The sequence below is a fragment of the Necator americanus genome, chromosome IV (assembly GCF_031761385.1).
Source record: "Necator americanus strain Aroian chromosome IV, whole genome shotgun sequence".
NCBI classification, from domain to species: domain Eukaryota; kingdom Metazoa; phylum Nematoda; class Chromadorea; order Rhabditida; family Ancylostomatidae; genus Necator; species Necator americanus.
In genome coordinates this window covers 2,009,047-2,023,017 of record NC_087374.1, presented here as the reverse complement: position 1 = coordinate 2,023,017, position 13,971 = coordinate 2,009,047, and the positions used below count along the sequence as shown (strand labels likewise).

Genomic DNA, 13,971 nt, shown 5'->3' with positions numbered 1-13,971 from the left:
TGTTTACAAGGCCGTTCAAAAATTTTAAGAAAACATCAAAATTTCATTTTTCCCCCCGTTCTCCCATGAGTGAGTGATCAAAGATCAAAAACTCCTATTCCCAGAGACTTAGAGATTTAAACAATGACTTCCTACTGGTCTATTAACGAAGCCGATTTTTCTGAAACTATTTCTAACTCCTTGAAGAAAATTGACTAGTAATTTCTGGGAAGTAATATTTATGATTTTATTTTGAAAAAATTAAAAAAATGAATTCAAAGGACGATTTAAAAATGAATTAAAAACGGTAATGAGGAAATTTTCAAAAATTAATCTTTAAAGATTATGAACGACTAAAATGCATGAGTCTGTACAAGCGACTAGGGCACAGTTTCATTTTTTTTTAATAACTCTGGATGCAATTTACTTATTATAGCCTAAATCCTAGCCATGAATAAGATCTGAATTCTTCTCAACCAGAACGTGATTATTAGGGAAATATGTGGTTCGTGCAAGAATTTTTTCTTGCGTTGATGCAAAAAATCGCTTTTTAATGCTTAAAAACAACGTCCCCGAGCTTATGACCATTGAAAAAGTACAAGTAATAGCATTCTGAAACTTGTAAGAAGAATTCGTATGAGTTGGAATGGAGAAGTAGATTTTAATATCACTTCGAAACTTTTTTCTGGGAAAAATCCAGCTGGTGGACATTATGACAGCATTTTACTTCAAGGAAGGAACCTTTGACCTTTGGAGATAGAAGAAAATCTTTGTTTGTAAAAAAGATATCTTCTCCTATCCATTCGAAACCTATCGTGTGAATGTCCATAGGCTATAAATTAGTTTTTAAAAAGTCGGAGACAACACTATGTACAAGGACTTGCTGGAGTGAAATTATACCTATTCCTTTAAGCGGTTCTTCAATCCTTTAGAGCATTTGCGTTATCAACGACTTCCTATTCACAAAATCATGCCGCTTTTTGGGTGTAGGAGGGAAGTTGTCAGGGTGACTCACCACTTTTTCCTCAGATTTTTGGAAGACTCTTTGAAATAATAGGGGGAAAATATAATGAGGGAAAAATAACAAGCCAGAAGTTTTCCGGTTTTTTTATGAGGTCCTAGGTCCTTTATAAGATTTATGAGGTCTTATGGTTCTCGAAGAGCTGTGCACGAAATCACGTAAATGATCCCATCCCGCTCAAAGGGACCATATATCCTACAAGATGATAAAACAATGGAAAGCTAACGTCTTGGGACCCATTGTAGTGAATCCTTCAATTGAGAAAATTGAAAAATTTCCACCGTAATTTTAGGAATCGCAAACGCTTGCAGATTGCTTGATTGACAGAAAATGTAGCGTTCGTGAAGTTGTCGACGATGCAATTGCCCTCATTCTCTCTCCCTCTCTCTGACGAAGATCGTAGAGTGGGTATGAGGTTGGTCTCAGGATCTCAGGATCGTTTTCAGGAGAAAGGGAATTTTTCGAAGTTATCCCTCTTTTTCTACTAACGGATTGTATTATGCAAGAGTTTGGTGGATTTTACATCAGTATTGGTGTAAATAATTGTTTTCTATTCTTTAAGGATCACCATTTCGCCCGATCTCTAACTTTAGCACATGTCATATAACGTTTTCGTAAGTGGTAAGGGATTCTGCAACCGACAGCGAGCTCAGCTGAGACAGGGACTTAGCGAGCATTAAAACGCTCTAGCAATTATAGACGCACCTATTCAGAATCAAGCGTGCGTTTGGATTTTCTCAACAGAAGGGTCGTAAGAGGTTTGTGAAAACAGAAACGGTTCGCAGGGATGGTGGAAAGGGGAGAAAAAAAATGAAGAGAACAAAGAGATAGGTGGGAGAGTAGAGTCGATGTTAAAGGAAATACTCCACAAATCTGGCGTGATATGGATTTTCGTTGGAGTACACCTATATCGGGCCGTAGATTATGAATACAGCGGTGGTTCCGCTCATCTCTGCCTGCATCACTGTTAACAGACGGCTCTGAAATGCGGTTCTTTACGAGGTCCCATATTGCGACGTGCCACCCTTGCGCCCCGCCTCTGCCTGTGATTCGTCGAATGAAATGAGCTGCCTATCGGGATGGATTTTCGACCAATCGCAGGCGGGGGTGGGGCGCAAGGGTGGCACGTCGTAATAGAGGACGTCATGGAGAACCACATTCCGAAGCCGTCTGTTCACAGTGATGCAGGGAGAGATAAACGAAACCACCCCTGTATCCGTCATCTACGACCCGACATAGGTATACTCCAACGAAAATCCATACCACGCCAGATTCGTGGGGTGATGCCTTTAAATAAACTCATACTAAGGTGCACAATATCTAGTATACGGTAAACAAGACGCAGGAGAATAAACAGAAGTAAAAACTTTTTACTTCAGATTTAGTGCTGTAGGTTAAGAGACTTGCAGTGGATGGTTTTTGACCATATGCCAAAAGATTTTGATAATTGAAACCTATTCAAAAGAAATTGTTTTCAGGCCCCTCAATGTCTTGACTCCAAATGGAAGAATTGTTTCAAGGAAGAAAAGTGCTTACGGATCCATACTTGGTTTTATGAAATAAAATCCTGCAATATTCTATCAAATAATTGAGAAGGACTCAAAAAAGTGACCGTTGAGGAAGAGTTGTACAGCGAAAATAGTTCAGCTAAGATGAGGCTACACGACCCACAAAAATGACAAGAAGATTTTATTCTTTAAGCGAATGGCAATGAAACTGGTATGTTCCTTGGAGCAATCTTGAGGATGGACGACTTTTCTTGCTGCACCCGACATCCTTTACGACGTCGGAGCCAATTCGGTGGCCCATGCCGTGTAAAATCATGTGTCGTCACACTTCTGAGGCCTTGAAGGATGGCGAAACTGAACAGAAAGAAGAGGTTCAGAAGGGACAGAAAGTTTATGGGCAAAAGTAATGCACCAGTGACAGTAGCAATTTTTTTTGTCTCCCGGGCGCACTCTAAGCCACTGGGAGGAGATGGGGATCCGCTGTGAAGCCAGGTGTTCTCGATTCACGGTCAGCAAGCTGGATACATCGATTTGAACATGTGACATACAACAAAATATTTTCCTTGACGAAAAATAAAAATAAGCATTGAATATTTATGTCATTAAGTAGTCAAGCACCAGTCAGTAGTCTTTTTTCCATTTTGATATTTGATTTTTCCCTGGCTAGATGGTTGGCTGCCGAAAAACTTTGCTCAAACAGCAATGATGGTCGATTTGCATTTTTGAAATCCATGTTGAGACCGTGTGGTGCTGTGGAGTCCCCCTCAAGATGATTAGTAATTTTTTGAAGTAACTTTTCAAAGGCGCCAACAGGGATTCATGTTGAGAATGGCAAAACGCTTTTCAAAAAGGCTCCTTGTTTGCAAATAGAGTGGAATCACCAATAGAAATAATAATAGTAGTATAAAAATAATTAAATAGGCCGATAACAATACAAACAAAATGCGCTAAAAAAAAGTTGACTGTACTTAAAGGCACTGAGACCAAAAAATTCAACAAATCAATGGTCGATCAAAAGTCAACGTTCGATCAGAAGTCCACAAGAACGAGCTCTGCGATGGCCTCACTGTGACAAAACAGCCAAGCTCTCGCTATGATGAAAAAAACGCGCTGCCCGTTTGTAACTATCTCGCTAGCTAAATTTCCAGTGAGCTGTTACCGGGAAAGAAGCTCTTTAGAATTTTATAATAAAAGTTATTGGAAAATAGAAGTCGGGAGTTAAAGCTTGATGGCGCCTGGGATCTAAAAAACCTAAACATTAATAGGAAACTGTGAGTGATTTCATTGAAAAAAATGTTTTGAGCGTGTATGCTCCGGACGTCGTGTGCTTTTGATTAGGGGCATCACTCTCCTACTCAGAGCAACTAGCCGACATTTCTGGAATCTCGATATTTCTCAGATCTCAATTTTTCTGGACATTTTTAAACATTTAAACAACCATGAGGTGAGGGTTGTAGCGCAGCCAAGAAAGTTTTCCACTGTGACTGCACGATTGATTTATGATATCTATTCTAGCGCCAATCGAGCCTTTCAACCCTCCGAGTTTGGCAAATTGGTACAAGACTCGGAAAAGAGAACAAAAACACTGACTTATAACATCGGATAGCCCCTCGGAAGTCATTCTAGAGGCTAAACACGCATTCCTTAAACCTTAAACGATTCTGAATTGAAGTAGAACTTACCAGCACATTCTAAAGTGATTGATTGATCCCAGACACTTTATCCTTTACCCTTCAACATATGATGACGGTACCTCGCGAGGTACATCACGGGGTCATCGTTAAGATTCTAAAAAATAAATATACATAAATAAATATAAATAAAATATGTATATACATGTTTTAAAAAATGCATAATATAAACATATATAAATGTATAATATAAACACATATAAATGTAAATAAAATATGTTTAAAATATGCGAAATATATGTAAAGTACTATTTACTACCTGCTCTGAACCAAGCAGTGTAGAGAGAGCTCGAGCACTGTTTGAACTCTTTGCCATCGGAGCGGAAAGAATCTGTGACCGGATTAAAATCAAACCCTGTGCTGCCCTGGGAATACTGGATTATACAAACAAGTAAATAGTGGTAGTTAGTTATTTTCACAATCTCTATTGGTGCATAGCTTGTGATAATTGTGACCGAGAAAAAAATGGGTGAAATTGAGAAAAAAAGTTCCGGAACAGTTTATCGGTGCTCGTTAAATGAAATAAATAGAAAATCACCAGAAAAGTGGACAAAACTTAATGTTAATGAGTTAATGTTTACCTAGTGATTTGTCACAAGTCCTCATCAATCTTATTTCCAAAGACTTTATTTATTACTCTCCTAAGCAGCTATAATTAAAAGAATAGCCTTTGGAAGGTGATGAAAAAATGGAGAGATCCAGGAACAAGCTGTAAAATAAAAGAGAAGATGTGAGAATGTTGGAGGTCTCTCGATGTATGATCGATTCACGGACAGCGCACAAGTGTTGCGAACCTCCTTAGAAACAGTATCGATGTCCAAAGTGGATTTTGTGACCAGATAGTTCTCTGCAACGAAAACTCCAAAATGGTACAGAGCCTAACTTGAAAATTCAGCTGAAAGATTGAATTAAATCAATGAAATCAACTAAAATAATAATAATAATAGTTATGGTTGTCGGTCTCGCCTCCTCACGCAGTATAGTGGTTGATTACAGTTTGGGGCAAAAATTTCGCGATCCCCAATTTTCATTCAATCGTGCCTGCAGCGGTGGTTGTGACCGTCACTCAATTTCTTCCTTAAGTTAACTACGTGGGCGGTAACAACGATGTGTCCACCTTCGCTCAGCTCATTGCAATAAAAAGTATCCAGATTCAGTGAAAGACCCACAACACGAAAAGAGCAGGTATTTTTGCACCAAAATATTGATGTATAAATCCTCGAAGCTCGTAAGGTTCACACATTGGCGCCTATAATTGTGGTCGGAGGCTCTTTGCCTACTTTGGTGTCAAAACATTGGTACCGTTATATAGCAGACCCGCCTTTGGGATTTAGTTGAGGCAGAAGAATTGGAAAATAATTGCATAGAGCTTCAAAAAATCTCTCATTGTTTTATCAGCTCCACCTAGTGCTGCTAAAGCATCCTATTCACGTCTTCTTGTTATCGTTTCCTTACAATTCCCTTCATTCCTCGTCACCGCATCCTGTTCCACATCCACTCGCCTCCTTCTACAAATTGAGGTTTGATTTGATGTCCAATGTAACATTTCTAACGATGTAGCAGTGATGTTCTGATTACTGTGTGCATTAGTGTGTATTAGTTTGACTCGGAAAGGAGAACATAAGACCTTTGTCTGGGACTCTAAGTCACACTTCTGAGGTGTCGATGATGTTATACTTCCGAATTCCGAAATTTACTTCCGAAATATAAGAAAACCTTTTATTGCCTGAGACGCGAGAAATCAGCGAATGCTAGTGAATAGTGAGTTCTTCATGAGTAATTTCCGACTACTGCTTCACGGCTGATCTAAGATCCTCGATATGGTGCCATGTCATTAAAAAACACGACCAAGATATGAACCGACACCCTCCAAGAGGTTGAAAGAGTAGATTTTAAAACAGGACCGAAGGAGGAGACGGAAGAAGACGTGTTTACATTATTGACTGTTTGTGATTTATTTATTTGCTTTTGTATACACGAGTTAACAAATTCATATTCAGCACAAATCCATATGCATAACAAACTTACCAATTTATTGTTAAGAACAAAAAACACTAATCAAAGATTGGATTCATCGTGTTGTATTTGAAGGACGTTCGGCTACAACGTCTTCGCTGAGTGTTGAGATGTGCCTTCTGTTTGCCCTTGCCGTATGCTCGCCTACCTTCTCGAAAAATGTGGTACTTCTCTGCCAAGAAACGGCCTGAAATAATCTCAAAGAGTTTCCCAAATGCTTCTCGCAGTTTCTCAAAGCGAATCCCGAAATTGAGACAGTACGGCAACTCCGGGAAAAACGTAAAGTTCGGATTGTAGATAACAAGAAACAAGCCTAGCTCAGCTCCCCTACCCCCTCGTCATAAAAAACCGCCTAGAAGACAGCCATCAATGAAATCAATTTCAACATGCCATCCTTGTGCACGCGCCGCGTGCTCGAACGAGCAGGCGAAGATCAATGAGGTCTACTTAGCACCCTATCCAAGTAAAACCAACAAAACAACTGCTGAAGACACCAGAGCTTGTACAAGGATGCGCGTTCTAACTTACCTCATTGTAACTAAAGAGGTTCTCAACTTGTTTTTTAATTCCTACAACCCGAACTGCACACTCCCCTGAGGTTCCCACCCTGACAATTTCATGATACGCTGCCTTTAAGAGCCACTGCCAGTGTGATTCTTTAACATACCTATTGTTATTTGTTGACACAGGTTTCAAGCAATATTCGATGTTTTTCCTTTGCGTATCTCCTTCTTAAGTGGAATATTAACAACCTTTTTATTACAGTAATCCATTTATTGTTGTTTTTTCTTGCATGATTATGATATCAAACAATTCACCTTCATATCCTAGCGAAATGCAGGAGCATCACCGTGGAGGTCGACATGGATTTGGATCGGCGTTAAGTTCATTGTAGGAATCCTGATTCATCGATTTACTACATGTCAAGGTGACCATATCAGCCTTGTAAGCGTATCCGGGTGTGTCTTTAAGGAATCCAAGAAGTTCTGCCCTTTGCTGAATATTATTTGCAAATTTCAAGATTGATCCTACAGTCGACTTTCCTGGATGCATAATTGCAGCATGTAGCCTAGGATGTTCTATAGTGAGTTTTTATGTCCTTCTTATTAGTACACAAAACTGAATAGAATTTCTTCTACGTCAATCCGCTTCCGCTCCGGTTTTAGAACCAAAAGGCTCCTGTTGTTGTAGGAGTGGTTATGATGATTACTGGTAAGTAGACGTATGCATCGCGTCTGTAGAATAAATCTTCCAGACTGAGGGTCTTTGCTTTATATGAAGGCTTTAGAAGTAGTTGTTTGCCTTCCTCTCTGTAAAGTACCAAGCGGGTTTGCCAGCTGTGACAAATGTTGACCGCCGTTGTTGTGAAACCTCTTACCTGTGTAATTAAACCTTTATTATTATAAACACAATTATATTACAAACAAACGATTAAAGGCCTGGGAGTTAATATCAATCAGATATCAAGAAAATATAGTGAATTAAGTGTGATTGGGTAAAGTAAAAGAGAGGAGGCGCCGAATGCAGAGGAAATAAGAGGCAAGGGGCACCGAATGTAGAAGAGCATTTTTGAGGAGCTATCTATACAGTGCAAACCGTATGTCACAGTGGCACCGTGTTTTTCAGGTGGCCAAAAAGAGGTGCAGCTGCACGAGGAAAAGTGAATTCCCCAAGAAGTCTGGCAGCGGAGTAGGAATTTTCGAACCAGCCACAAAAAAACGCTTGGTTCAATGAGAATACAATATCAGGATACGATGCTTTGTAGATCCATGGATAAAGATGTTATGAATAACGACGTTTGAGTCGTTATACATAATGAGATTTCATGCAGAGGTACAAAAACTTCAGCACTGCATATCACAAACTACAGCCAGCTTTAGTCTCTTTTACACTGACTTCTCCTTTCGTTTAGTAAACATGAGCCTTCATCCAGACCATGTCGTTCCACGAGCGGGAAGAGTTACAAATGGAGATGATGAATAGCAAAGATACTGATCAACGCGGTGCACTTTATTTATTTTATTTATCTGTTCAGCAACAGTACACGCACATACAAAATTATACAGTCATGCATATACACATACATACATACATATGCATACACACGTACACTTGCACGTACAGGCACATACACTTACGGTGTTGAGTAAATGTATTCAGCTGCTTATGAAGTACACATGTACGAGTGTAGCTGAACTTCGCACATTCGCTGTCAAGCCCAACTCAGGCTGCAACCTTTCCTCTTTAATGTTCCTTATTTCCGAAAATATTACGTTCTGAATCTGTATGACTGTAATCTAATGCAACGAGGTTCCTATTTTGTTACGAATTTTGCGTCATAAGATGAAATCTGTCATTAAAATTGAAATTGTTCCTTGAATTATACTTCGAAACCCTGAGTAAACCTGCTCCTCCTATTTAGACGCGTACAATCACTCACACATATGATTTGCTAAAGGCATCACTCCACGAATCTGGATTGGCACGGTTTTCCGGAGGAGTAATCGTATATGGGGTCGTAGATTATGGGGAGGAGGGTGATTCCGTTTTTCATTTCTTCCTAATTGCCGTAGAAAATGGCCCGGAAGATACGGCTTAGAGCGTTCCGGCGCACTATTTTCTACAAGGAGTTCGACTGGAGCGCGCCAGTCGAGTGTGGCGCCGCATCTTTCGGGCTGTTTTTTACGACATTTAGGAAGAAATGGACGGAATCACCCTCCTCTCCATAATCTACAATCCCGTATACGAATAATCCACCTGAAATACGTACCACCTCAGATTCGTGGGGTGATGCCTTTAACTAAAGCTGAACTGATTAACCGTTCATGAAAAGCATATATTATTTGCACTTATAACATTTAATAATGTTGCTTAGCTTGGAAATTTTGGAAATGCTGTACTGTTCCTCATAAAAGACTTGCGAAAGTTCTTTTCGGACAAACTATTCACCAGTCGCTTCGTACTTCTGAGATTCTCATTTTCTACATTGAAATTTTAAAAGTGATGACTTCTGCGACGGTCTCATTCGCAGTATATGGCTCATTGTTATGTATTCCACAAAGAAGACAAATGAGCGGGTGTAGCGCAGTCGGAGAGAGGTTTTCCTGTGACTGCACGATGGATCCTTCTGAATTCGTATAAGCTACACCCCAAGAAATCCGGGGAAATCGTAAAAATTGACCTTTCATGAATCCATATAAGTGTTTTTTTTTACCTTTCGTGGAGTTCTAATTTGGCTGTGGCTGAGAGAATCGGCGGTTCGAATCCCTTTCAGTGTCAGTTACGCCTTTCCTCCTTCCGGTGTCAATAAATTCGTACCAGACTTGTCTGAGAGGATAAAAACACTGACTTGACACATCGGCTAGCCCCCGCAAGTCGTTGTATAGGACCCCAAACGATTCTGAATTGAAGTGAACGTGGGGGCGGATTCGAAGCGGATTAATTAACCCCAGGCATTTGATCCTTTATCCCTTAAAGTAGGCTAAAACTAAGAGCTAAAAGTGAAGCATCCCTAACCAAGATTCAAGCGAATTCCAACGTTCACACCACTAGTTTTTCTGTTACCGTTTCTGTCAAAGTTAACGGTTTTTTTTTTCGCCCCCGCAGCAGAAAGAGGAGTTTCCTTGCAGAGAAACTACTATAGCTTGACACATAGCTGAGGGTACATTGAACTCGTCCGGGCAAGAGTGAAGGACTCTTGCACAAGCTCCTAAGTAGGGGGGGGGGGGTATATTCTGAAGGTTGGAATATACGAAAAATTCCTTTTGAAAATTGAAACGAATTTTCTGGTCATGTTAACGCCCCCATGATCATACCGACATCATAGAACGAACGAAAATTCAGACAAATTAGACGATATTGACACATTTTCGTATCCATAAAGGACCCCTACTGTTTGCGTTCTTATTTTTTCCACTATGTAAATCATATGTACAAATCCTAAGGACTAAGAAGTACCCGCAATGTTGTCAATATAGACCGGTTCTTCGGAGAAAGTTCATATTCTCCTTAGAGGGTTCGGTTACTTGACTCTTTTACATTAGCACCAAAACGATTATGAAAAATTACCTGCGAAAACTTGACCTATTGTAACCATGTACATAAAAGATGCGAACTATGAAACATTTTTAGACCTTTTTACTCTTTTTCCCTTCAAAATAAGCCATATCCAGTTCAAGTATTCTGGAAATTTTCCTGAATTTTTCACTGCACATTTGGTATTACAACTTAAAATTGGTTCATTGACGATGAATCCAAAAAATTACTCTCAGTTCTCTTATGTCATATTTTTTTCATCTTTTCTTTGTTCCACGCTTCGTTTAACTAACGGCTCTCGTTTAACGAAGTCAAATTTTATCTCTAATCGTTAAGTTCTCAAGTTAGGTTTACGCAGTAGCCCTTACTCCTGAGAGCTAATCGTACCTTACTGAAATAATGGGTTGAGGGATAAGTTGTTAACGTTTTTTCTCCAAAGCAAAAAATGCACAATATGTCACATATCGTTCGATAGAGAACTTTTTGCTCTACATGATATTTTTTTAAAATTTAGCTGGTTCATGTTTTTTCAAACAATTAAATTTGTGTGTCAAGTGGACAAAATTGAGCGTTTGGTTCTCTCTCTCTCTCTCTCTCTCTCTCTCTCTCTCTCTCTCTCTCTCTCTCTCTCTCTCTCTCTCTCTCTCTCTCTCTCTCTCTCTGTCGAGCGGCTTCGAGCGTTTCTACAGCGAGTTCGATTGGAGCGCGCCAGCCTTGTGCACGTGCCGAGTCCTCTGGGCCGTTTTTTACGGCAATTAGGAAGAAATAGTCGGAATAACCCTCCTCCACATAATCTACGACCCCGTATAGGCATAACCCACCTGAAACCCACACCACTTCAGATTCTTCGTGGGGTGATGCCTTCAACGGAATAAATGTAAGATTATTCCAGCTAACCTCTATTCAGGGCTCTAAAGATGGTGAAAAATCCAAAACATCAGGCTAATAAAGGTCCCAGCTAAAAAGATCTCGTAAGCACTCCAACAAAAAAAACTACCATGCTTTTCAGTAAGGATTAACAACGCTAGAAATCCTATTAATAACGCCCTTCTGGCAAAAAATCCAAACCCAATGACGCACTTTTCTTCATCTAGGTCCATCACTAGTGCAGTTAATGATTTGAATTTCTCTTTCCTTTACGGGGTTTTCATTTTCTTCGATCTAATCCGCATTATCTGACCCAGATTGGACTACGAAAATCCTGTTTTCACGTAATACGAATGAATTTTTGTAGTTATTTGTGTTACCAACAGTTTTTACTAGATGAATTACCGAGTCGAGGTTAAGGAAATGGAAATGTTCAGTGCTGCTGGAAAAAAAATAATTATTTACCTTTTGTACGACATGAACGGTTAGTTTTCGTGGTTTCCATGGGCTATTCCATTCAGATTCAGTAGTGACACGTTGAAATTTTTTCGCCGCTAGTACGTGATGCCTCATAATGTACTTGGCGAGGTAATCATTAAAATTTTATGCGAAATATACGTAAAGTACTATGTTTTTAATACACGGGTTGAAAAGAATCTTATTGATATTCTGACTGAGTTCACTACCACACAGAGAACAGATTTTCATCGTAATGCACATGGAAAAACGGTGCGACCAAAATAATTCCCTGTTCATCGAGGCTTGTGGGGCGAATGGATTTGTGTACGTGGAGTAAGCACCGGCACATTATCTTCCTCTCGACACAAGAACTGCTACCAAACTGTAAAAGGCGGAAAGGCAAAAAAAAAAGAATATTCCTGATCTCTGGAAGTCTCCTTTTTTTGTAACTGTTTTGCTATTAGCTCTAAGTTGTGCATTCTGTGAAAATTCCCTGAAGAAAATTCCTCTAACAGTCCTTTTAGAGAACTGCATAGCATTCACAAGTTAGTTATATTACTTTAATAGTTTATAATAATTTATAAAATTATTACATTTATAATATTCATCTATTATTTAAACATTCATAATATTTACATTTCTAATTTAACACCTAATTTAAAAGTCAAACAACAGTTCTCCGAAAGAACTTCTGTATGGCTATATTAAAGGCGTCACCCCACGAATCTGAGGTGGTACGGATTTCAGGTGGACTATTCATTTCATATACGGGATCGTAGATTATGCGGAGAAGGGTGATTCCGTCCATTTCTTCCTAACTGCCGTAAAAAGAACGGCCCGGAAGATAGGTCTTCGGGCGTTCCAGCGCGCTATTTTCTACAAGGAGTTCGATTGGAGCGCGCCAGCTTGTGCACGTGCCGCATCTTGCGAGCCATTTTTTACGGCAATTAAGAAGAAATGGACGGAATCATCCCCTCTCCATAATCTACAACCCCGTATACGAATACTCCTGCTGAAATTGGTACCACCTCAGATTCGTCGGGTGATGCCTTTAAGTAATGTTGGGAAGTGTCAGCTGAAGGAAATACCGTAAAACTGTCGACTAGCTGAAGCGTAATTATACACTATTTATTCTGAACCGAACAGTGAAAAGAGGAGCGCGTGGAATTTTTGAACTTTGCCATCGGAGCGGATCCGATTAAAATCAAAACCAGTGCTGGCCCGCGAAAATTTGATTATACAAACAAGTACATAGTAGTACAAGGTTATTTTCACAATCTCTATTAATGCATAGCTTGTTACGTTGTGAGAAAATGGAGGAAAAAAAGTTCCAGAAGAATTTATCGTAATTTACCGTATGTACCGTACTCATGCAACCATAAATAGAAAGGTCACCACAAAAGAGAACAATGTCTTATGTTGAAGAGTTAATGTTTACCTAGTGATGAGTTATAAAACCTCATAAATTTAATTTCTAGAACTTCCTCTATCGATCTTCCCAGCAGCATTGATTAAAAGCATACCCATTAAAAGGTAATAAAAAAAATGGAAAGATCCAAGAAACAGTATAAAAAAGAGAAGATGGGTGAATGTTGTACGTCTCTCGATGTATGATCGATTCATGAACAGCGCACGAGTGTTGCGAACCTCCTTAGGAAGAGTATCGATGTGCAAAGTGGATTTCGTGACCAGACAGTTCTTTGCAACGAAACCACCAAATGATATAGTGGTACAAAACTTCAAAATTCAGCTGAAAGATGGAATGGAATCAAAAAAAAAATGAAATGAACCAAAATAGTATGGATTAGTTTGTATTTTGAATATTGAAATTACCTTTCTTTGTTCCTACATAATTTCGAAGATTTGCGGAAGTAATTTCTTTTGTGTAGTTGTGTTAACAACAAACTCAAATCTAGAGGCACGTTTTCAAGTAAAGTAAAGTTTATGCTTTTTAGCAAGGACAGAAATTAGTACTATGAACTAAAACATTATCAATCAGAAAGAGGAACAGAAACTGCAAAAAGCACCAAGGGAATGGAAAATTTAAGCAGGTTATATTTGTCGGTCTCTCCTCCTCACGGAATATAGTAATTAATCGTAGTTTGGAGCAGAAATTTGAAAAAAAAAATTCTTTATAGCATAGTATCCAGGTAGAGTGGTGGCTGTGACCGTCGCTGTCGTCTAGCAAATCTCGTGATCTCAAATCGAACTCTCTCGAACAATCGAATCAGCCCTAGTGCCATTCGAGCCATCCAAAAGACTATTAGTTTTTTTTTTCGCAAATTTTAAACATTGCATAACGTTAACAAAGCATAAATATATAAAATATATTATCAAATATATCAAAAATATATCTGATAATATATAAAATAATAATATATAAATATATCAAATA

At 39.1% G+C, this 13,971-nt stretch overlaps 1 protein-coding gene across 3 annotated transcripts; it reads right to left on the bottom strand.

Moving 5' to 3' along the window:
- Positions 1-2,696: 2,696 nt before the first annotated feature.
- RB195_000173 (uncharacterized protein) lies at positions 2,697-11,690 on the bottom strand (the record flags this gene model as incomplete). 3 transcript variants are annotated; one of them, XM_064196361.1, is made up of 4 exons in its annotated part: positions 2,697-2,862; positions 2,921-3,025; positions 7,066-7,211; positions 11,583-11,690. In XM_064196361.1, 4 exons carry the CDS (start codon positions 11,688-11,690, stop codon positions 2,697-2,699), a joined length of 525 nt encoding a protein of 174 aa, XP_064052242.1. The 3 variants fall into 3 exon arrangements, with proteins under 3 accessions (XP_064052242.1, XP_064052244.1, XP_064052243.1); XM_064196363.1 differs by lacking the exons at positions 7,066-7,211; positions 11,583-11,690 and adding an exon at positions 4,191-4,198; XM_064196362.1 differs by lacking the exons at positions 2,697-2,862; positions 2,921-3,025; positions 11,583-11,690 and adding exons at positions 4,228-4,296; positions 4,459-4,564 and having other exon boundaries at positions 7,066-7,268.
- Between the last annotated feature and the right edge of the window lie 2,281 nt (positions 11,691-13,971).